The 25,136-nt window shown below is 41.9% G+C and overlaps 1 protein-coding gene across 1 annotated transcript in view; it reads left to right on the top strand.

Moving 5' to 3' along the window:
* The window catches only part of PLCH1 (phospholipase C, eta 1), a 41,527-nt gene extending 20,842 nt beyond the window's left edge, over positions 1–20,685 (top strand). Inside the window, exons 10-21 of the mRNA XM_008935726.1 lie at positions 1,405–1,566; positions 4,337–4,408; positions 7,224–7,318; positions 8,010–8,107; positions 9,231–9,410; positions 9,506–9,613; positions 10,617–10,741; positions 11,192–11,276; positions 12,034–12,180; positions 12,580–12,659; positions 15,201–15,564; positions 18,584–20,685. Coding sequence (XP_008933974.1) covers positions 1,405–1,566; positions 4,337–4,408; positions 7,224–7,318; positions 8,010–8,107; positions 9,231–9,410; positions 9,506–9,613; positions 10,617–10,741; positions 11,192–11,276; positions 12,034–12,180; positions 12,580–12,659; positions 15,201–15,564; positions 18,584–20,685 — 3,618 coding nt within the window. The remainder of the gene's footprint in view (positions 1–1,404; positions 1,567–4,336; positions 4,409–7,223; positions 7,319–8,009; positions 8,108–9,230; positions 9,411–9,505; positions 9,614–10,616; positions 10,742–11,191; positions 11,277–12,033; positions 12,181–12,579; positions 12,660–15,200; positions 15,565–18,583) is intronic.
* The last annotated feature ends 4,451 nt before the right edge of the window (positions 20,686–25,136 follow it).

Raw genomic sequence — 25,136 nt, 5'->3', positions numbered from 1 at the left:
GCTATGAGCAATTGCAGGTTTTTCAGAATAGCTTAGGATTTGCTTTAAAGGTAACAGAAGTCCCCATCTGAACTGCTTCAGAGGAAATGTATGTTGATGCCATTTCTTCCCCTGCCCTGATGCTGCTAAAATGCTCATGTGAGCAACATCTTTTGGGGGAATTAATGTACACCACGCAGAAGGGATGATTTGAATTGATTCGATCCCTCCCCTTGGATAAACAGACCCCCTCTATGCTACTGGACAGAATCATGTTTAATTAAGTTCTTAATTGTTTAGAGGTTAGATTGCACTTGGATGTCATTCAAGCCATATGTTCCAGGAGACAGTCTCATACACAAGTATAGCCTTGCAGAAAATGCTTGAAGCGTAGGATAAAATAAAAGCAGATTCAGAATGTTGTATTTCTGGTAGTATTTACTACAGAATTAGAAATATTTGTTATTAGCTAATTTATGGGAAAGTTTGAAGATTCCAAATCTGATAAATCTTTAGGAATATGATTGGGTTTAATTGCAGGTACAAACTTTTGCAGGTTTAAGTTCAGGAGAGAAAAATCTGTGTGAATGGAACATAACTGATCATGGGTATAGTGAGGTCAGATTGCTCAGCCGGCTGTGACACCCGCGCAGTGCCCGTGGCTGTCAGGTGCTGTGCGGAGGAGCTGTCTGTGTCCTGCGCTTACGCTTTACGAACACGGCTTGAGCGCTTCTGGCGAGATGTTGCTTTCTTTAACAGAAAGACCTAACCCAAAATTTGGCAATCCTTAAAGCCAATGGAAAACACGTGATTTTTTGGGGGGCTTTAAATGGAACAGGTTAGGGTATAAACAGTTGCTTTCCTTTTCTGTCTCAGGAGCTGTGGATGGAGGAGTGTGAGGTCCAGACTGTTCTGTAGGATCCATTTTTCTTTTAAGTGCCTTACATGAGGCTGGTTTTTTGTCTGTATGGTCCATAAGACTGTTGCTAACAGTAATTGCTTCCTGTTTCTTGGAGCAGGAATCTGAAGAAGCTTGAGTCGTCTGATACTGTGAAAGAGGTGTGTGAGTGCATTAGCTGAGAATTCATGGCCCCTTCTGAAAAAGGAGGTCAGGCTTGTGACAGTATTGAAACAAAGAGCTGACACCAGGGCCAGGTTCTGGGCTGATGTACATGGTGGACTGTGCTGTGGTGAGGCAGTGCAAGTTGTGTCAGGAGGAGTAAAGAGAAAACGGAAAACGGCAGTAGAAGCCACCAATAGAAAAGGCAAAGTCAGAAAGGATTAGGCAAGAAGCTTTTTCTTGCTCAGAGGAAGGAATGTTGGGAGCTCTGTGGCGCCTGAAAGCATGTGCAGTGCTCCCTCAGGCTGTCCCAGAAGTGATGGACATACTGATCTATTGTAACTGGATTTCTTGATGTCTTTCAGAGTAATGGTGCAACTGAGCACCAGGTGGAATCTTTTATAAGAAAAAAACTGGAATCTCTGATAAAAGAATCCCAAATCAGGGACAAAGAAGATCCTGACTGCTTCACTGTGAGAGCCCTGCTCAAGGCAACTCATGAGGGTTTAAACGTTAACCTGAAGCAGGTATGTGGGGTTTTTCACTTTGCATGCTCTGTTGAATGTTAGAGAGTGTTACATGTATGGCACATTTTTCAGGAAAGAAAGCTGATAACTTGTGAACAACTTCTGAGCATTTGTTTTATTCAAAATAAAAACTGGGAACCATTTCAGAAGAAAATCTAAGGAGAGAACTTAGGACACATTGAAACATTTGAGCATGCAATCTGTTTTATTCTGTGTAAAAATCTGGACTAATTCAGTAAGTACCAGTGTTGCATGTGTGTCAAACAACTTGGTTTGTGTTTAGGTTATCGGGGAAAAGATCCTTTTTTGTTGCCTTGGTCCTGTCAAGACTGGCTGTGGTAACTGAAAATGTTGTCTGCCTGTACCACTGGTGGCTCACTGGTACAGGGTTGTGCTTTTACTGCCCTAAGCAAAGTTCTGTTTTTTCATGACACTTTTTTTCAGGCTATTTTAGATCAAAACAATATGTTTCTTTTCCTTTTTGACATCACGCTGTTTTTGTGTGACAGTAACATGTATCCAATTTTGAGTAGATCCATAAACAGTTAGTACCTAGAACCAGTACGGTCAGTAGAACCATGATCACCTCCACTGGCTCCAAACCCCAGTTAGGTCCAATGCAGAGTCAGTTGTTCCATGGGGCACATGCCTGCTCTGTAACCAGCATAGTCTTAAAGGTCAAGTACACGTAGCTCTGCTGTCTGCACATCTTCCCACTCTGTAGAGATTGACAAGAACTATGTAAACCCTTTCTCCGAGGCTGGACCCGTGAGACTTGCCTGAAGCCAAAGAAATCATACCCAGCTTGTGCCAGTGGTTGAGACATCTGGTGAAAGCTGTGTTGTGGTGAGAGGAGGCTGTGAGAATGCAAAGGACGAAGCCCCTGACCTCACAGAGAAGGGTTATTTTCAGCCTGTAGCTTTGCAGTGTGAGAAACAGTCAGCTTGCCTGTTCCCTGTGGCCTTTACAAGGTCAGAAAAGTGGGATTTCAGAGAGCAAACTTCCCATGTTAGTACATATGATCAGATATGAGCCACTGCAGTATTATTTTGTGTTACAGTCATTACACTCGGTGTCGTCTCTGCTACCTGGAAGATTATTTGCCCCTAGCAGTTAATAGCATTGAGGGGATAGGAAGTCTTGTTTAAAGAATGCAAATGTCCAGAAGGTGTTGGTGTTGGCTGTGATGCCTGAGATACCTGTTACATGTCATTGTTGTGACCAGAATACTGTAAATACTCCAGTAATGCAAGTGTGTTATTCAAACATCTGTCAGGTAACAACATTAAGTGATAGAATTTTCTAACTGACTTACTTTTAATTGCTAAGGGACATGCAGAGATCTCGTCCCTTGCTACAGCAGTCCTGTGTAAAGACTGATTGTATGTCACTCTTGTTTTCAAGGGTTTTGCAGCAATACGGAGCTGAGGAATTAATAGTGATAAGCTAAAACAACTGGAAGATTAATTTATAGCAACTGCTGACCTAGAGGGGAGAAAACTAAGCAATTAAATGTTGTGATGGTTTGGTAATGGTGTAACTCATTGGCTAGCTTTGTTTGGTGGAGTTGTAAAGCTTTTTTTCTAGTAGCTCCTGTGTAATTGATGTACCAGGAAGGGATCTGTTGGGAAATTTTTCTTTTTTTTTTTTTTCCTGGTCAAATCTCATTTTCCGTTACTTCATTACTGATGAGCTTTTCCTTTTTCCTAAAGACTTGCTATCATTTAAAAAACAACAACAAAAAAGAAAAACCACTCACAATGCAAGTTTCTGTACTAATCTCCAGTAATTATCAAGTGGGATTTTAGGGGGCTGAGGGAGGAGGGCAAGGTGTACAGTACTGTCAGTCAGGCTGGGTACCAGTTTGGACTTGCTGCTGAAACTGCCAACTCTCAGTCTTATCTGAGAGGGAAAAGTACTTTATCTGCTAAGGTTTCATTCTGTGTTTTACAGAGACTTTCAGCCTGGGCTAGGAATAAATCTTTGAACATAGATACAGAGGTTATTGATATCCTTGGACCTGAAGAAACTGTCTAGTGCCCTAATTGTTACAGTAGCCAGAAGTGAATTCCAACTCTGCACTGGTCAGGGAATAACTGGAGTTCACAGGACACACTGAAATGCCGGGAGAATATTCTTTGGCACCTTTAGGTCTTTGGTTTGCTCTTTAGAAGATTAAAGGATATGCTTTTCTGATAAAAAAAAAAAAAAGCTAGATGCTGCCGGGAATTATCAGACTCGTGTCTAGGAGGGCATGGCTAGAAATGTGAAACTCTGACTTGAGGCTGCCTGTGAAAAATCCATGTTTATCTCTTAGGAGATTTTCCTCCCCCCTCCCCGCCCTGCCCCCTCTTCCTTTGTGGCTGTTTTCAAATATACCTTCAAATGTTGTTGTGTTTTGTTGTTGCTTGCCTGGTTTTAGTAGACCTTTTTTTTCTGTATGGTTGGCTTTTTGTCTTGACTTCATATTTTTCCTGGCTGTTAGGATCACAAAGCTATCCGGTATGTAAAGAAATTAGAAAAGCCCTATAATGAGATTTTAGATTTCAGCTTGTGTTTGCAGATTAGTATGTTGTGATTAGACTTTAACTCACTTTTATTCTCACTTGCAATCACTGTAATTTTCTAATAGTGAGACAGGGTAACATAGTCTTGTATGAGTTATGAACTTATGATAATTTGAAACTGTCTTCTAAAGGCTGTAGGACACTCTTTAAAGATACATCGGAAGATATCTAGTTACACTTTTTATTGTGCTTTCTCTGCACAGAACCTGGACACAAAAGAAGGTGGAAAAAAGTCTCATAGTCGATCATTAATGGGCAACTTCAGTAAACACAAGGTAAGTAAAATGAGAGACCGATGTTGCTGTTCTGGGTCTGACAGCATTCTAGAGAAACTGGGTATTTTTTCTTTGCTTGAGACAAGCACAATACGTATGGGGCAGTGAGGAAAGACTACGTGATTACCCTCAGTGTATCTGTTGCTGTTCAGAAGAGTACTAGCTGCTAGCAGCATGGAGAAGCCTTTAGAAGTGATCATGCAAACTCACATCTTGCTTGGCCAAAAAGATCAACTTTACTAGTGATGTGGAATTGCTGATTTTCTGATCAAACTTGCAGCAGCAGTGCAACACAGACAAATGCCTTGCTGTATTTCTGTTTTCCAGAGCCGTGTCCACACGTCTGACAAGGTTTGTTTTATTCGGGGCCAGTTTTGCTCTGTTTCATACCCTGAGCAGTGCCACGCGGAGCACTGATACTGTCTTTCCACTTGCTTTAGGGGACTGCTGTGACTGAGGCCTGGCTATGGGCTCCTGCTTTGTAAAAATGTGTTCTTTTCTGATCTCTTCATGGTTTTGCATATAGCATTTGTATGTTTGTGCAGCTGCTTGGTCAAATTGTCTGCTTCGCTGGGTCTTCACTGGCAGCTCTACTGAACCAAGCAAGAGCCAATGTAATTCAAATGAGTGTGAGGTTTTGTTTGACAGCTGGACCGAGCAGCCTCCAGAAGGGACAGTGTGCCTGCCTTGCATCTCATTCCCCTCTCCTGACAAATGTGTTCCTGTTGTCCACCTCCCCCGTTCCCACACTCCCATGCTGCCTCAAGGCTTGAATTTATTGAATGTGTAGCTTCAGCATGAGCATCACCTGAAAGCTTCCTTCCTCCTCAAGTCAATTAGCAGATAGCAAGTAAGTAGATCAGCAGATAGGCTGGTGGTGAGGGAGGCATGTGTCAGGTCTGCAGTTGAGCCAATGTGCCACCAGCAGCTTCCTGTGCCACCAGCAGCTTCCTGTGCCACCAGCCCGCTCAAGGCCTGTGCTCCTCCTCAGCACTCTCCGTGGTGAAAGCTGCAGCTGAGCAGGAATTGGGGAAAAAACCAGCAATTATTAAATCATTATTATTTACTAATTATTAAACTTAATCAGCCACCAGTTTATCTGCCCTGAAGCCAGCTAGGAGGCATCGGAAATCCTCTGGGCAGACAATACCAGGATTCATATTTACAGTTCGATTATAAGCTTACGTCAGTTTAAAGTGGTCATACTTCTTGCAGCAGCCTTAGCTCAGTGCACATTATTCACTCGGCATGCATTGAGATGTGCAAGTACCTGTGGTGCAGGACAGTAGACACTTGATGTTGTAACCTGTGCTTGCTGATGGGAAAACAAATGCTGTGGAATGAGATGTCACAGACAAAAGTCAGCTACGAAAAGCTGCTGTTTACACTGAGGGCTGGAAAGTATGTCAATAATTTGATTACTTCAACTAGTTACCTTAATGGGAATAGCAGGTTGGAAAGCCCATTTGTTTAATCTCTGCTGAAAAAAAATGAAACTGAGTTTATGTAGAGTTTTGAATTATTTATTTTTTAACAATGATTGTATTGTAGACAGAAGCAACAGGGCTGTCCAGTAACTTCCCCCTTATGCTTTTACAGCTAAAGAGCTGCCTGGGAAGGATGGTTACTGTTGATATTTTTGAAAGTACAGAATAATCCCTCCAGGGATATTGACTTCTGATGTTTTCAGCCAGCCCTTGTGCCAGACATATCCATTTACTAACTCTCTTAAAAACTGCCAGTGGAGGGACAAAGACATTCTGGCTGGTAGTCCCTGGAAGTTAACTGCAGGAAACATCCACAGTGAAGACCTTAGAATTCCAAAACTGAACTATGCAACTGATTTCCAGTATAGTCAACTTTATTTCAGTAGTAAGCACAGCAAACTGAATTATGTGCATTATTGATGTATCACAGCAGGAGCAGAGAAATCTGTGCTCAGTTAGCCATATGAACAAAAGGAGCTCTCAGTTATATTGTTAATTACCTCTTAATGAGAAGGGAATTAAAGAAACTTGCACTTGAAGCTATAGTTAGGGTTACAAAAGAGGTGATGTTGTTAAAATTGGAAACTGTATTAACTACTAAGGAAAAAAAGGTGCTTTTGAGATTTTAATATTTTTTTTATCATAGCTGTTTTCTTTATTGTATATTGTAATAATTTTGAGCTTGCATGTGGCATGAGATGACTTGCTTGTGGCAGAAAAATGATGTTTGAAAGTTTTGGCCAGACTCTGTTCTGAACTTCACAAATTTTGTTAAATTTTCTAACCTGTGTGGGAAGCATAGGCAGGTGAAAGCAATGCACTGCTTTAGATCCTGCTGTGCATTACTGTTTTAAATATCTGATCCCTTCGAATTTCAGCCGGAGCAGTTCCCAGTGTGCTGGAGACAGTGAAGCAATGTGGTCCTCTCACACCAGGAGGGAGCAGGGGAGGAAAGCTGCAGAATACACAGGGGCCTGCAATGGACTGGCCAGGATGCAGTAATAATTTTCTTCAGGCTTAGACTTGTCTGCTCACCAGCAGATAAACCTGCTTCTTGGCTGCAGTCATGGATCCTTGCAGTCAGGTGGAGTGAAATAAGGCCACAGTGCTTTAGGTTGGCTTTCCTTCTCCACATGGCTGAAACACTTGACGTACCACCCAGGGTTTTCTGCTCTTGTACACCCAGGGCTCCTTCTGTGTCCTTGTAGGACACTGGCCCAGTGCTGTCAACCTGCTGCAGCTCACCCGCTCGCCTGACATCCCAGTAATGGGAATTCATAGACCCATCCTCTAAACTGATGCAGCTCTGCTTGATTCTTTCCCAGCAGAAAGCTGTGAAGGCAGCAGCCAAATACCAGAGTGCATCAGATGAGGAGGAAAGTCAGCAAAACTCTTCTGGGAAGGAAGTGGGGCAGCTCCACAGGTGAGCTATGAATCACCACAGTTTTACAGCTCAGATAAAGCTAGAGGCATTTTTACTACTACATATTTATATGTCATTGCCTCAGGGAAGGCTGTTCTTAAGAGTGGGGCATTTATGACACTGATGATTGGGGTATATTTTGTTGTGACTGCTGTAGCCCCATGTTTTAGCTGCATAGGTTTTCATAGGTTGCAGATAGCAATGACCCTTAAACTGAAAAGAAGTGTGGTAGTAATGGTTTTCTAATGGAAAAATGCCAGTCTACATTTTGCTTGCTGTAAACACTCCTCAAAGAAAACTGTTTAGGCTAAATAAGGGTACGTCACAGCCCAGCCAGCTTTTATTACATCTGAGAATGTAAAGAAAAAGCAATCAAAAAAGTGCCATTGAGAATGCATTTGGTGTCACCAAAATGCTCCGTTTTCAGATACAGCTTAAAGCTGTCTGCCCTGGTTTCTTTGAGCCATGGTGCAGCTATTTCATTGTTTTAAATGAAAAATTTTGTTTGTGTAGTGACTATAGAGGTACAAGGGGAACAGTCATCTCAGAGCCCTCTCTAAGGAGGTTTGCCATGCACAGTTCCCTGCTCGTAGTTTTTTAATTCCTTATTGATGAAAAGAACAGAAAGAGGGATTGAAATATGCTTTGAATATTGAAAAATTCTCCATTTGTCTTAAATATACCTCAGCAGGCTGACTCGTCGGAGGAAAACGGTGAAGCTGTGCCGGGCTCTGTCGGACTTGGTGGTGTACACTAACTCCGTGGCAGCCCAGGATCTCGTAGATGACGGTGAGGCTGCTGGCTCCAGACTTACACGTCCCTTTTTCTCTTCTCTGTTTGGATAGGAAGCATATCTGTGCTCCTCAGGTTTCACCTGTTTTTCAGAGATGTTTTAAAAGTGGAGTAGTTGCTTATCTGCTCCTTTTACTTACCTATGCAGAAAGAGTAAAGCACCACCTTTTCCTCTCCTAGGAAATACCTTTTCCCTTGGTTTCTTACAGAATTCCTGTTTTAGGAGAAACTTTAAAAAGGCTTTTTCAGAAGAACCCTTCCCTGTTTTCACAGTACTATAGAATTTTTCATCATCTTTTAACTTTTATCTATTTTTAGTAGTGTTTAGTAATGTGATTTGAATTGTGATAAATAGAGGGGATCCCTGCTCAGAAAGTGTGTGGTGGTTTCACTAAACATATGAAGAGGCAAAATAGAAATTGAGGAAGTTCCAGAGGAATTTGTGAGATGAGCATGGAGTGATGGTACAGCTGGATTGGTTTTGAACTGCTCCCTTGAGGTTGGACACCCTTGCCTAGGAAAGTCTTCTGGTCAGCACTTTTCCCAGAAGGTTGAGCAAAGCAGATCTGCCTAAGGGAATAAAATGCTCAGAGGGAAGGCTTATGCATTGGAAAAAATTGCTTGATTATTTAGAGAAAGGATGAGTTTGCAGAACGTTGTGCGAGAGAGGAAGGGGTTGAGTGCTGCTGTGAATGTGTTACAAGGACGAAAGCACAATGGGAGCCCTGCGGGGCTCTGCTTGTCCTGGCTGCCAGCTCTTCAGCAAGGTAGGTTTGATCAGGCTGCCATTGTTAGAATTCTCTGGAGATTCTTCGTAGCAGCCATATCTGAGGTTCTGGAGGAGAAAAGGCCCTGGCATTTAGCTTGAGCTCTTGCTTGGCTTTCCTTTTTTATCTGGAAACTTGAGTGTAGAACAAAAGACCCTCCTGCAAGAGGAGGCTGGTGCCCTTCAGTAGTGGAACGGGCATGATTTACATGTGCCAAGACAATCTAACCTTGTGACTTTGGACTAAACCTCGTGTTGCCCTTGGTGACTACCAGTGTAACCGAGGTCTGAGTTCAGGCCCCTGTCTCCTGGCACCACTTTGTAACTTGTTTGCTGATTTAACAATGCACACAGGATCAACAGGGAACGTGCTGTCATTCAGTGAAACCAGAGCCCACCAAGCAGTGCAGCAGAAGGCCGAGCAGTTCATGCTCTACAACCAGAAACAGCTTACAAGGGTCTACCCATCAGCCTATCGGATTGACTCCAGCAATTTCAATCCTTTACCTTACTGGAACGTTGGTTGCCAGCTAGGTACGTCTTGCATGACAAACTGACTTCCAGTTCTTATGTATGTCCTAAGTAAATGTTTACCTTTAGCAGTGACACTAAGTATTCTCTTTCAACAGTGGCACTAAACTACCAGTCTGAGGGGCGTGTGATGCAATTAAATGAAGCAAAATTTAGGGTAAATGGCAACTGTGGTTATGTCCTCAAACCTCAGCAGATGTGCAAAGGTAATGTCCCACTATATGTTTATTACTGTAAGTGTCGGGCCTTTCAGCAAGTGTCTTCATGGTGAAATCACGAAGACACAACAGAGGGAAGTAAGAACTTGTAAAGAATCTTTCATATTTCCATACATTCATAACTCAGACTGTGAAGTACTGATATGCAATCTTTTGCTGCTATTATAGATATATTTTGAGAGCTCCATCTTAATATGTGTTAAAAAAAAAAAAAAAAAAAAAAAGGGGTCCTAGGATAGCCAGTTGCAAGAAAGTAGAAAAAGATACACAGTGGCCCAGGACCAAGTATCCGGGGATTGGTGCAGCCCTCAACCAAGTCAGTGGAATTATTTTCTTCTCTTGAAAAGGATCAGTTTCAGTCCTCAATACGCTACTAGAACAGGCTCTGTGGATTGCAGTGTTATACAGTGACAGTCCTTTTGTATTTTGAGGATTCAGGATCTGACTGTGCCTCTGCATCTCTAATTAATTTTCTTAATGTGGCCATAAGAAGTGGTGGCATTGATTGAAGGGCACTCGAGAAATCCTAGAGGAGTTTTGGGTGCTTGAAGCACTGCTGCTGCAGGAAGCATTTTATTCAGCCCTAGCTGCTTGTTCTCACTAACATCTGGGCAGCTGTACAAGAAACAGGATCGGAGCGGTGACCTGGGCTATAACTATTGCCTTTTTAAAGCTACAACTTTGCAAAAGAAAGTAGTTTGGGTTGTTTTTGGTTTTGTTTTGTTGTTTTTTTTTTAAGGAGCCTTGCAAATTCCTACTTATTAGAGGGGTCCTTTCTGTCTTGTAATCACATAAACAAGGGCTGCTCAGCTCAAAGAGGGTTGTAAGAAAGTAGAACGGAATTTTAAATTTCATGAACAGCTGCTCTGTGCTCTAGATGGATCAGTTACTTGCTTATGAGCAAATTTTGGCTCTATGTGTGCATCTTGGGGCGCCGTATTTATTCTGTGTATGTTTTTCCTTACAATTCTCATTCCTTGCTATCTTCTAGGCACATTCAACCCCTACTCTGCTGATCCACTTCCTGCCAGTCCTAAAAAGCAGCTTATTCTGAAAATCATCAGTGGACAGCAGCTGCCTAAGCCTCCTGACTCAATGTTAGGAGACAGAGGAGAGGTAAGATGCTCTGATACCAACAGACGCTTCCATGAAAGGTCCTGGAGTGACATGGCAGTGTGTGACCCAAATAAACTTATTTAAACCTTATTTAAATACACCAGTAAATTTCAGATGTCGTCAAGCTTTTGGTCACTAAATAGTGTTTTACCCCACAGGCTGTATCGTGCACATGACGTTTAAGAACTGATTTGTTTTGTATTTTGAGGTTAACTTCACTTTTTTGAAAATAAGTCATACTTGGCCATAGCTTGTGAGACTACAAACTGTACATCAGCTTAGACTTCATTAAGCCATTTCCTATGATTGTGCTGCTTGAAAATGCCTATGAATCAAGGTTTTTGAATTCTCATATGAATTTAAATTAACTTTCTGCATTAATTTTCTTTAAAATTGACCTTCACTTGTATCATTGGCTTGCTTTTAAAATACTTTATTTTTAAAAAATAGATTATAGATCCCTTTGTTGAGGTGGAAATTATTGGGTTACCTGTTGACTGCTGTAAAGATCAAACCAGGGTGGTTGACGACAACGGTAAGATAATCGAGCGGATTTCCTCTTCTTAGAGTAAAATATTAAGTAATTATAAACAATGCAGTATCTGTTATTACTTTCTGAATTGCAAAGCTTCTTATCTGGTGAAATCAAATGATTGTATTTTAACCAATCAATCCTGCTTTCTAGACAGAATTTCTGTTGTGGGGAGCCAGACAAGCTAGAGGTGAAGGACAAGAACTGTTCACCACGATATCTTTCTCGTGGATCGTCCTTAAGTTTCCTTTACGCAGAAATTCCAATTATTTTTTTAATACATGTATAACTTCAAATACAATGGAAACAAATCACGTTGTAGGCAGTTTTACTGCAATCTCAGCCTTCATGGGGAGGGGATGAGTAACAGTGGGAGAACCTGTTGCAGCAAGAGGGGTGGCCATCAGTGCTCACAGGGAGCTGCAAAACCATGGGGGATAAAAGGTAGTTCCCATTTGTTTGGGTCTATCTTTAGGCCACCATAGTTCTTCAAAGCAACAACTTGCCTTGGTATCCCTGTCAGCTACCCAACCAGAACTGTTTGGTTTGTACAAGCAGTCCAGGAGACAGAGCTCTGGCTTTGAATGACTTAGGTAGTGGAGGCTGAGAGGGCCCAGCTCTAACTGAGCAGCAAGTGAGGAGTTTTCATTAGTGAATTTGATCTGCTTGGTTCTTATGCCTCTTGCTACATGTCATGAAAATTGAGGCTGGTGCTTGCTATGGACTTGTTTTCCAAAAATCTCTGTTCTGTTTGTTACAGGGTTTAATCCTGTCTGGGAGGAAACACTCACTTTTACCGTCCACATGCCCGAAATAGCGTTGGTGCGATTTCTTGTTTGGGACCATGATCCTATTGGGCGAGACTTCGTTGGACAAAGGACTCTGGCCTTTAGCAGCCTTGTTCCTGGTTTGTCCCACTCGTTTTCCTTGACTTAGAAATCTGCCTGAGCAACAATCACCTTGGAACTCAAAGCTTGAGATGAGGTTGTCAACATAAGATATATGATGATTTCCCCAAGGCTTCATGTATGAGTTTGGACCATTCTGCTGGTGTCTTGGGCTGGTATATTCACCATCAGCTGGAGGAGGCTGGGTGTCTGTGCTTTTGGAAATTACTGCTGGTGTCTTATTTATAACTTGGAGGCAATTTATAATGGAGGGTTTGGAAACCCTGTGAGAACATAAGTATTACTACAGGCATAAAGTGGCTTACTGCATACATTTCACTCTTGTAGACAGCCATTGCCAGTTATGCATAAGATGCAAATGGTTGATTATTTGTGGTGCAATATCTTTGTTTTACTAGGTTATCGTCATGTGTATTTGGAAGGATTGACAGAAGCATCCATATTTGTTCATATAACCATTAATGAGATCTATGGAAAGGTGGGTATAGCTGGAAATTTACATCTCTTATGACTTCTTTTTTAAGTTTCTGATATAAATGGATTTCAATATACCACAGAACATGCCAGGATTTGTATGGTTTCTAAACGATTCTTACAGCTTAGCCTGATGGCATTTTGTATATTGGATTAGCAGTGCCCATCTCTCTCTCTGGCATTAATCAGTAATAAAGTTTAAAGAAATTATTCAGACCACACAACAATGACAAAGCATGATGTCTGATTTCTTTACTGAAAACTTGCTGTTTTCATTGATATTCATATCTCCATAGGTACCTACGTACACTGCTAAGCATCAGCCTGCTCAAGGAAGCAAAATGCAGTTCCTTACTCTTAGTGTTTTCTCTGAGGAGCACTGAGCCAGGGCACCCGTTCATAGCACACCCACGTCCAGTAAATCACTGGGCTCTCTCCAGCTGAGACACCCCAGTAACAGCACAGACTTGCTGCTGTCAGAGTGCTTGGGACACAGAGGGTACAGCCTGTAGTGAGGTGTTCCTGACAGGTGACCAGCAAGGAAAGTATCATGTACTGCTGCTCTAGTCTTAGTGTGTGGGTGCTTACAAATATTCTTACTGTGAGCACCTAATCCTACCTAGCTACAGTAAGTTCTTCAGTGTATTACACTAGTTTTATTTTAGAAGTAAATCCTGAGAACTGTAACTACACTAGAATGTGGTATTTGACAAGTTATTTTTACCAGGAACTTAAACTTCAAATCTGTTAGGGTTTAGTGTATACATTTTGCCTTTTTTTTTTTTTTTTTTTCTGCAATACTACTAATTTTAAAACATTTTTAAAATGAAAGTAAAATCAGAGTGCTTTTACTCTGTTTTTCTGCTTCAATTGCTTTCACGAGCAGTTTACCAGAGGTTATTGGAGAAACTTAGCATCAAGAAATTAAGACCATATTCATGGATGCTAAAACAAAATAGCCCTTTGTATTATTTAAGAAAAAAAAGAAAACCAAATACACAAAACCCCACAAGCAACCTCTGCCCACAGACTTTTATGAAGGGTATAGGTTAAAAAGAACATTTAACCCTCAGTCTTTCTCCCTTCTGAGAGCAGATGCAGAGAATGTCAAGTCAAATATGTAAAACCACCGTTGCACGAGCAGCCAAGGAAAGGTCAGTGGAACGGAGACAGAAAAGAACATAGACAAGGCCTAGTGCCTGAGATTTGCTGTAGTCCTGATCCCCACGTAGCTCTGTACCCTTAACCTCACTGGTCCCCTTAGATCACTGATGATCTGGTGACAGCTCTGTGTACTACCCAGGTGTCTTTCTCACTTTTGGCACCCTTGTCTCAGCGCAGGGACCAGTTTCTGCCCTTGCCTCCACCAGTGTTCCTGCCACAAGGGAGGCAAGGTGGTGGAGGGAACAGCACTGACCGTACCAGGCCTGCACGTTTTCTGTGTGCACAGAGAAGCATTTTAGTATTCAAGGTAGACTTTGTTACTTCTAGATGGCTGTAAAAAGAAAAGCAGTAGTAAGCAGCTTGGAATGCATCTGCATTCCTTTGGGTTCCTGTGTGGAATCCCATACATACAGGTTTGGTGATGGTCTGGAGAGGAGCCTGTGTGGCTATTGCTCTTGGCTCATGTGCTCTTCAAAGAAGAAATACAGTCAAGAAAAATAGTGGAGAGTAGCTTCATAGGGAGGACAAAAGAAGATAAGAGGAGGAAAGACCCACTGAGTCTTGATCTCTGCATCACTTAGTCTGTTCATCTAATGCTTGCCTTAATTGGCTGTATTATTGTTTATAATGTATAAACAAAGGCTCGATGAACATTTGCATCCTTATAAGTGAGGATATCTGGACAAGTTTGAGACAGACTGACATTAGACCAATAAATACTTTTAAATTGTTTGCTGTAGAGGGGTTGTAGTTACAGCTGATGTATTATTATTACCTTATTTGCTTGTATCACAGTGTTGAAAACACTAGCCAAATGTATTTGCGTTTTTTTTGCCTTTCAGTGGAGCCCTTTAATCCTCAATCCCAGTTACACAATATTGCACTTTCTAGGAGCCACAAAGGTAGACTTCATTAGCATGCACTTTGCACTTGCTGGGCAGATTTTTTGAATGGTTCCTAATCGCATGATCTGCAACTACCAAACTTATATCATTCTTCATTCAGACTCTGAAACATTTGAATATTGCTTTGATGAAGCCCATGCATAAAGCTCCAAGTTAATGTGTAGCCTGTCATTGCAGTACACTTCTTGCAGTCTTCTCATCTCCGATTAGGAGACTCTGAGCAAACTTCTCCTGTAATTGTGGCAGGCTGCCATCCTAATGAGGAGAAATACAGACATGCATGAATTTGTGGAGACCTGTGCTGATAGTTCCTTGGTCAGAGTAGATGTGAATTGCTTGGTGTGAATTTTTGCTTTGCTGCATTTTTAACTTTGTCTTCATCATTCATGAGTACTCTGAAAGCAGCCCTTTTCGTTGTACTCGTTGCGTGATAGTCTGAACTCACTCAAAAGAGTGCTTCCTCTTTTTCCTTTCAGAATAAGCAGCTGATAGGACTCAGAGGGTTGTTTAACAAGAACCCTAAGCACAGTTCTGCTGAAACCAGTGGGCATTACGTACGGAAGCGATCTATTGGCGATCGAATTCTCCGGCGCACGGCCAGTGCACCAGCAAAAGGTAGAAAGAAAAGTAAGATGGGTTTTCTGGAAGCTACTGAAATTAAAGACAGTGCATCTGAACCAATAGACTTGAAAGACTTGAAAGAAGGAGTAGTAAGGCGTACAAGCCGGAGTTTGCAAACACGTCCTGCTTCTATGCCCGTGGACAAATACCTGCTTGTAGAAATGCCGTGCCCAGAAGAGGAAACTGACCAAGATGCCAAAGGAAAAGAAAATGCATCTGGTAAGATGCTTCCAAAATTACCTTTGATGTAGTAAGTTGAAATAGTCTATTAAGAGGTGTAATTCTGCAGTTCCTGTGCAAGTAGTTTTATTCAACTCAAGTAAAAGCTACTGGACAAAATTATGTGTGATTAAGATTGTAATATTTTAACAGCTCCTGAAACTCTTTGGTAAGTGATGCACTGGAAGCTGTCTGCTCTCCAAACTAGGCAAATGAATTACAGTGTTTTCCAGAAATGTCCTTAAAAGGACACTTGCTAAATTTCCATTTGTAATTTAAGAACTAACCTTCAACTACACTTCATCAGTTTCCTGTTTCCTATTGTTCCTTTACTGATGACAACTGAGCTGCTGGCACAGTGAGTTTTCTCTGCCCATTTTCAAGGAGGAAGAACAACATGCTGCATACGTTTCTGGAAACGGTGTGTGTAAAGTCTAATGTGGAGTTTCAAATAGATGTAAAATGGGTAAAGTCAAATTTTGTAACCAACAGTCTTGATATCCTCCTCTTAACCGAGGTTACTTAATCTGGTTAATTGATAGGGCAAGCATATGTTAGGACAGAAACTTGGTCTTATATTATTGATACACAATACAGTTTATTTCTTAAAATAGCCATTTTTCCCCCAGCAGTAATAGTCCTCATTTTGAAATCCAGTTATTGCCATGACTACAGCAAAATTAGTGTGTTTGACCTGCCTCTAATATTTTATTTACTGGAATATTCAAGTAAGTCTAGGAAGCTTTTAATAGAGTGGCTGCAATTCACTAGACCTGCTGTCTCCAGCTGGAGGTTGTCCCCAGTCTTAGGGTGTCTGTGCTGCTTTTTGGGGCTGTTTTTCGTTTGTCTGGGAGGAGCGTGTGTGCTCGCAGGATGTTCCCATGAGGCTGCAGGGCCAGGCAGCTCCTCAGCCTCTGGTCAGCTCAGCATTTCGCCAGCTCCTCAGCTGGCACAGGAGAGCCAGGGGTCTGTCTTCCATGGTAGGATGCAAGAGCACCCAGAGAACCTGAGTGGATGACAGAAATGCTGCTCTGCTCTGAATATTTCAGCTACAGAGCAGCAGCTTCCAGTGAACACAGGAGCCACCCTGAAATAGAACTACTGGGCACCCATAAGAGCATGTTGTTGAGCTACATATGTGCTACTTGCCTGTATCAGTGTCTTTGAAGGCACAGATCGTCTGGACATCACCTTGTAAAAGAAGTTACTTAGGAGAAACAGCAAGCAAAACCAAAACAATTCTTTTTCTGCCACCCTGAGAAGAAACTGTAGACAGGAAAAAGAATATTCCTAGTAAAGGACGTTAACTCTGAAATGCTGTTTTAAATTGAAAGATCCTCTGGATAAACTTGTGAAGATGATACAGCCCAGCCATTTTTCACAGCAGATGTAATAATTTCTTAGATATTTCTTCCTAAAGATGTGACAAACAAAGGCACAAAACTTTTAGAAGAAAAGTTCCACGCTTTTTGGAGGTCACAGTTACTTTTGTCAAAGTAACCTTTGCAGAAAACACAAGCCCTGGTGAGAGGACCTAAAAAGCTGTCACGGGGAATGAAACCTGCCTCTTCTATGAGAGGACTAGGACCTGTCTGTTAGAGTCTCTGTATGGCTTGCTGCATTACCCCTATGGAGGAGGACTTGCCATCTTAGACATAAAGAAATGAGACATGGAGGGGATGAAATTCCAGATCTCTAGTCCCTCAGGGACCTTCTTCCTTCTCTGTGCTGCAGAGCCATTTGTGGCTTAGTGGTAGACATAGAGAAAAGCAACCTGGGCCCTTTTTTTATGGAAGCACTTACCTTGAATCATGGTAAGAAGAGGTACAACACAGCCTCACACACATACAGGAATAAGTTTGGGTATTCCCAGAAAGTAAGTCTAGTGCAGATATTTCAGACCAGGAGATGACTTCACCATCAGGGAGGTGCCAGTCATATTGAAGCATTGGTTATTGCAGCATGCAGTGAAGAATGGAAAGGGCTGGCTGTCCAGCAGAGATCTTTCTTGCTAAAACACTGTGGCTGAACACAGCTCTACTGCCTTAGCTGGAATTACACCAGGAGGGCAGTGTTCTGTCTACTTTCTCCTCTGTTCTTTATGGAAGAAAAAAAACACAATTACAAATCAAAGGCATGTACTTCTCTTCCATCCGTATCTAGGAGCACTGGAAAGCTTGGGAAACTTTTTGGAGATGAGCATTTTATGCCATGTTCATTAGAAACAGTTCTTACTCCACTGAGGGGATTCACTCGCTGTTAAGGAACGATCAGGGCTTCTCATGTTTCTTCCTGGGGTACCTGATTTCTGGTGAATGTTGGAAACGGTATATATTAAGCCCAACTTAACTCTATAGCCTCTGCCTGAGTAAAAGCTCCAAGAGAGCGAGCCATGGAGCTTGGATTTGGCGTATAAAGACGAGTAAGATGATCTGGTGGAGGAGATGTCTAATGCCTATTTTTCATTAAATTCAAAATCTTGCTCTCCTGAATGCCATATGCTTGTAGAAGATCAAAAATTAAACCCTTAAATTGTAACATTTTACAATAACTACAGATGAAATGCAGTCTGGAGTCCATCTACCTGATGCTTTTTACTCAGCTTTTACAGCATGCATCTTGTTTCAAAGTATTATGTTTTTTAACAGAGCTGTTTTGTTCTGTCTTTATTGCCATGCTTCTTTATAGTACAAATCTGAATAGGAACACAGCTGAAGGTAATACCGTGTGCAAGCTCTGATATGGTACCTCATTAACATTATTTACAACCAATATTACATCACGTGCCTGATGTAATAGACATTCAAAGGAAGTTTCAATGAAGTGCCTGCAGTTGTATTTTTCCATTTATTCATATCACACAGATAATTTGTACTAAACCTGCACAACCCCATAATTAAGTTCTGTCACAACTGTACCTAATTTTGCGTTCTCCATTTGTCTGTCTGAGGACAAAATAGTTGTTAATAAATAGAACACAATATTGTATGCAACTAATATATTTTCTTATCTAATTTAGCCAACAGTGATGACAATACAAATGCGAAGGAAACAAACTTGAAAGAATCTATTTTTCCATGTTCTGAGAAAACAGCAAATACATCAAATCTGGCATCTCAGTTTAAGAAGAATGACCAGAAGGAGACTACAGTTGACTCCTTAATACCACCTCTAACGGAGCAACCTACAAAATTAGTTTTTGCAGGTGGTGTAGCTGAAACGAATCACCTCGTAAGCTGTCAGGAAAATAAACTTCCTGAAGAAACTGTCCCTCTAATACAGGGCTTGGATTTTGAAATTTCCACAGAAAAAGCAATTGACAAAAACTGTGCAGACAGTAAAAAGGAATATGACACAAAAGGGTCTGAGGAGGATAAAATAACTCTTGTAGGATCTTTCCTTTCTCAAAAACTAGAGATGAAAAAGCACAAACATGACATCATCAAAAAAAACACTGTGGCATCTCTTTCTTTGACAGATATTTCTTCTGCTGCTTGCTCTGACGTCCCTGATTTGCACTCCACTTTAACCATGCAGGACGGCGACATTTCTCGCCTTATAGATGAAGTGTCTTTAGCGAATGAGAGCGAGATGGACAGTGTTGTCTCAGCTCTGATCGGACAGTTCGATGTGACGGATGACCAAACTGATCTTACCGAGGTCTCGAGCCTCCCTGCCACTAGCAGCCAGACCTTCAGCGTGATGGCTACACACCCACACGTGCTTACCACAGATCTTAACAGCCCCTGTAAGCACAACTCTCCTACCACAAGACCCTCCAAATCCCCTTTATTCTCAACTCTGGGTACTACCATGTTCTCCAGCCCTGAGACTGCAGAGTATTCTGGGTACACTGTTATCCATGAGGCCACTCTTACACCAGCTTCTGCATGTAAGACCCACAAAGAGTCAGTCTGCAAGAAAATGTTAAATAGTATAGAAAATAATTTGCCTAGCTCTCCTTGTCCTTCAGCCCTCTCTTTGCTAAATGCAAATCCCAAAAGAACATGTGGAACAAGCTGGGAAGGCTCCGAGTGTGACACTTCTTTTGTTTCCAATAGCCTCATCTTTGAGGAGGCACTTGTTGACCCTCTGACTGGTGAAAATTCTGAAAGCAGCAGTCTTGTAGAAGTAGATGGGGATTCTCAAGATCTCTTGGTAACTGCACGTGAGTACAAAAGGGAAGACATGAGCCAGTTGGCTTCCCCTTTGAAACTGAGGCAAAAGCAGGACACTGGGAAAGGTGGTGAGATGACCACTGGGAATAGCACAACTGTTGAGCTCTGTGCTGCTGCCCTGGACTGCTCGGACAGCTTGAGGACTGCAGAAAGTCAGCTCCCTTTTCCAGTGTGTGAAAACATTGGCTTTTTGTATCGTCATCATTTGGATAAGCAGAGAAATGTAATGTGCACCTCGGAGAGATCCCAGCTCGACATACGCTCACCGGTGCTCAAAAGTGCTTTGGCTTTCCCACCTCACTCGGCTATCAAGCAGACGAGCCCTTGCAAATCCAAGAGTCTCGGTGACTTGACATCAGAGGATATTTCCTGCAATTTTGAAAGTAAGTATCAATACATAAGCAGGAGCTTTATCTCATCAGGCATGAGAGACAACAAGCTTGCTACAATGACGAGTATGAGACCACATTCTACAGACGCTCTGACGGAGCAGCTGAGGAAGCTGGTGTCCCTGGACCAGGAGGACAGTCGCCAGACACTGTACTCCAGGCAGCTCGACGAAGACTGCCCCAGAGCACTGGTCAGAAAACTCTCATCCAGAAGCCAGAGCAGGGTGCGGAACATAGCCAGCCGCGCCAAGGAGAGGCAGGAGGCCGCCAGCAAGCAGAAACCCTCCAGCGCGAGTGGCGTGGCGGGGGTGGTCCTTCGGAACAAGCCCTCGGCCTCTCCTCACCTTGTCAACAGGCATTCAACGGGCTCCTACATAGGCAGGCGCCTGAACGGCTTCCCCGGGGGGCAGGTGGAGGGCCGAGGGATGCCCGAGGGGGCCTGCGCTGTGCTGCACCACGGCTGCGGTGACCGGCCCCACGGCCGGGACCCCCTGCTGCAGCTGGAGCCCAGCAGCGATGAGAAGCCTGAGGTTTATTTTCTGCTGAGACTGTAGATTGTATAAATGTACATCTTCAAAGTTTACAAACTTTCATTGAAATGAAGGATTTTTAGCAAGAAACGCGGGTTTGAGGGTTTAAATTATTTAGAAATGTGGTTTCTTGGTAGTGATTCAGCCATGATTTCATGTGCTCGTTCCTTTTCAGGCTTATGTGAATAGAAACCATGCTCCATCCTTATGTGTGTATTACTTTGATTTAGAAATTATCAAGTGAAGTAGTCTGGGGACTATTTGCATGCAATAAGCATTTGTAGCATTTTGTGTTTGTAATGCTGTGCTCAAAAGCCTAACGTGGCAATGAATGCTGTAGTGTTCGTTCTCGTGTCCTGTCCTGCCGTTGGGTTTTCAGTGATTACTTCTGGCCTTCTGCAGATTCTGCTGAGCACAGTGCTTTCTGTTAGTGGTGATATCCTTGGCTCAGGATATCGTGGATATCAGGCTGCTGAACTGGGACTCATTCTGCCCAACAAGCAGCAGCCTCAGAACGACCCCCGCCATTAGCATCACTGTTTTCACTCTTACTTGTACTTAACTGTTAATATTAATTTTACATGTTTCCATGTATGAACTATGATTCTACAGCAAAGAATTTGCAACACTAGGGTTAGCCCAAAGTTGTGAGTAATGTGTAGATTAGTCTTCTGCCTGCTCCGTGAAGTGTAACAACAGTTGTATTCCTTTTTGGTCACTGTGCTGAATGCTCACTTTGGGTCAGAGTGGAATGTGTGAGTAATTATGCATTTATGAATGAAAACACCGAATTTCTGCATACTGTATGTATTTTTGCTGCTGTTTGTTTGTGTAGCTTCGGTACAGTAGCAGGTCCGTTTTCTGTACATTTGTAATTTTATTGCAAAACTGTTGACAGTCGGTGAAACATTTAAACTGACATGGTAGAGTAACTATTTTGACTGCCCATCTTTTCTATGAAGGCTGATAGTGACTTGGGTGATGAATGTCAAACACTGAAGCTTCCCTGTAGGGAACAACATAGCTTTATTTTGGTTTTCAGATATTCTTTGCATTGGCTGTAAGTTTTTTCTTATATGTAAAAGATGTACCTTTTACCTCTTTCTTTTGTAATGCAGAGTATTATTATTATTCTTGAAAACATCATTAAAATAGATTTTTAAGCACTTGGTTACACGTTTACTGAAACTGTAGGAAATACAATGACACTAACTAACAGTGGGCAGTGACTGCAGAAGTCTGTCTTGTCATGAGCCTGCAATAAGGTTTCAGAAAGGGAAAAAAATCTGTTATTTCACATGATGGTCATTCTTAGCTAGAAATCTGCAGCTGAGCTCTTTCTCTTTTCTGGGTGGGAAGCCATGGCTGTCGAGCATGTCTAACTGCCTGTGTATTCCTATCTTGTTCCATTAAGAGTCTAACAGATGCAACTGGCTGTTGTTCCCATCACCTGGGAGAAAACTGTATTTTCTGAATAAAAAGCGTTTTTCCTTGGAGGAACAAAACCAGGCACTAGATTAATCCCTTAAGCTTTGGACCTGAATTTCTATCTCAGTATTTGTGATACAATTTGGAAGATGCAATTGAAGCCATCTCCAACTTCAGGGAAGTTCAGAAACTCTGTGCTTTGCAGCATCAGAACTCTCCTGAGAGAGAGAGATGGTTTAAGCTTGTGACTTGCCTGTTGCTTGTCTGCTGTGGTGGCTCAGAGACTGTTTCCAAAAGAAAGAGTGGATGTGTGCAGGACCCGCTCCGCACGGGCTCACACTCTGTGTCCAGGTACATTTACCTCTGTTAGTAGAACCTATAAACTCTTTAGAAAGAACTGCCATTAAAAGTCCCTTGTAATTAAGCAAATTATATGATTTCCAGCACAGGAGACAAAAGAACTGATCTTGATTTGAAGGTTGTTTCTATCTTTAACTGGAATTAGTTTAGAAAAACTACTGTTTCTCCTGGTGTGTGCAGGAGGTCAGGATAGATTATTACAGTGGTCTCTCATGACTTAAACTCTTATACTTTTCTTATACTTAGTTTTAGAAGTTAATTCAGATGGGGACAGGTCTTTGCGTGAAAGTGAAATTTGAATAGTGAAACTGCAGGATTCCTATAGTGTAGACTCAAGTCGAAGGAAGATCTGGCTTGGTGGTTTTCCTGTCTCACTGGGCTTAGTGATTTTTTTATCTGTCTCACTGAGTTTCAAACTGTTTGCATGTTTCTTTTTCGTGGCGTAGCACTGGGGTGTGCCAAAACCTTTTAACCTCTCAGTGCTGGAATACTCTCAGCCTGGAAGAAGTTTAGTCAGAGCATTCAAGACGTTCAAAGGTCTTGTGATCTAGCCCAGGTAAAGAGGACTTATGTCAACTGCCACTGATTTCTGTTCCTCAGTGATCTGTAGGGCAGTTCATGGGCCTGGGCATGGAGAACAGATAAGGACTTTTTTTTGTCTGCTTGCAAAGGCAATATTATAAGAGAGAAGTTTCCAGTCTGCAGAAATTCAATTTTAGTAGGTTGTATTTAGAAATAAATTTATTCCTTAAGTGTACATCTTCAATCGATAGAGAATGCATGAAATCACAAGTGGTGAGTGTAGGAGTGTGAAGATACCTGTGCTACCAGCTGCCCCTGCACAGAGAAGCGTGATGAAGTACTTTGAATACTGGAAGCAAGAGTTCTGTATAAAATGTTTGCATTGGAGAAGGGTGTAAGCCAAACTCAGAGATGTTATCTCTTGCTTTTATATGTATAATTATAAAAGAAAAGAAGTACTAGTAGTAAACAAAGTACTCGAAAGTCCAGTGGTATTACTTTGTGTATATAATGCATTCGGATTAACTTTAGTGTTTTGTATTAAAGCAAGTGCACCAGGTATCTTTACAGGATGACCATTTGACCATCTCTCTCTTAATTTACTAGAAATGGAGAGCCTTCAGACTCTGGAAGGAAGAACTTGAGGTCAAGAGGAGCAGAGTCCATGCTGCCCTTGCAGAATAGGCAGGTGAAGAAGTCTCCCCAGGATGGACCTGCCTTCTCTTGTCCTGCCAGCTGGCGCAGGGTCCAGTCCAGGCGCTGTCCTGTTTCTCTTGGTGTACCAGGTCAGGAAGTCTGTCTGATCCCCAGAGCCACTGGGGCTGTTCCTCTGCTCACTGTTAAGTGTTTTGTTAAGGCCTTCATAGAATTAGGAACCGTTCTAGAAGAAGATGTCAAAGGTGCTTGAAACCTCAAGCTAAATTTCTGTTGTTTTTTTTTTTTTTTTCCGATGAGAGTCCATATAAACAATGACTTATCCTTTGCTTAAAACTATCCATATTGCTTCTGAATCTCGAATTTGCAATTAGTAGAAATGCAGGGCAAGGACAAAAGATGGAACAGAAAAGATGGAAAGATCTCTTTTATCTGATAAACTGTAAGCTAGAACTTTTTTGTGTGCTAAGTGGGAGGTCAATAGAAATTGCAGGGGTGCAGGTATCACTCTCCAGTGAAGTCACTTGGTGTAAACCCATTATTTTTGAAGGAGATGACGTGGCACAGGATGCAGTACATGTTCTCAGTTCCAGTGGATTTTATAGTGATTCAAGATTTCTATTTTATCTTTAATATGAACTGGTGTGGTGTGACATAGCCCCGATCTAATGTGGTGATACTCTCAGAAGCATAGAAAAGTTTGTATCATGGTGAGTTTGTACTGCAGAAGTGATTGTGGTGTCAGAGAAAACCCAAGCTGGAGGTAATATGCTTTATACAGCAACATTATAAAATATCAGTAGGAAGGGGACAGTTTTGGAACATTGAGCGTGCTTGCTTCAGTAGCCTTGTGTGCTGTATAAGAAAATGAAGAGACAGTATATCAAGAAATTCAGCACTCTCTGAACTCATCTCAGTCTTTAAACCGCTGTGAGCATCTGGTATGTAGGTTACAAGAAGCGTTGGACAGAGCCAGGATTTGTAGATGTATGGGTAGAACAGACCAGCAATCTGCAATTCAGACATTCATAAGGCAATTCATTTTTTAGTCCTTCCTCAAAACTAATTAAACCATGTATGCACAAGGCAGCAGCTTGTGGAAATCCATCTAATGAAGGCTTTTTGGTTGCAGAATCTGTTGCAAACTTCAACTTATTCCGATGCTGACTTCTCTCATTGCTCAAAAGGAAATATTTCTGGTTTATTTTTGTCTAGTTTTACTTTCCAGCAAAAAATTATGCATTATCTGACTGCTCAGTTGAAAGTGCTCTCATCACAAAAGTTTCTCTCTCATGAACGTGAAGTCACAGCCTTCTGTTTGACATCCTACAGGGATCAAACTCCTCGAGTCTCTCTCTTCAAAATATTTTATTAATTCCTGGAGGTCTCCTGTGAAGGTTATAAAGTTTCCAGAACCGTTCAAGAACTGCAGGAACCAGAACCAGTTGCAGCATGTCAGGGGCAGTGATGTCAGTGGAAAACATGGAGATGACATGATTTGTACCAGGCTG

Source organism: Merops nubicus, unplaced genomic scaffold (assembly GCF_000691845.1).
Source record: "Merops nubicus isolate BGI_N331 unplaced genomic scaffold, ASM69184v1 scaffold8272, whole genome shotgun sequence".
In the NCBI taxonomy this organism is placed as follows: Eukaryota; Metazoa; Chordata; class Aves; order Coraciiformes; family Meropidae; genus Merops; species Merops nubicus.
Note: the sequence above shows the minus strand (reverse complement) of the source record. Positions and strands in the feature narration are given on the sequence as shown.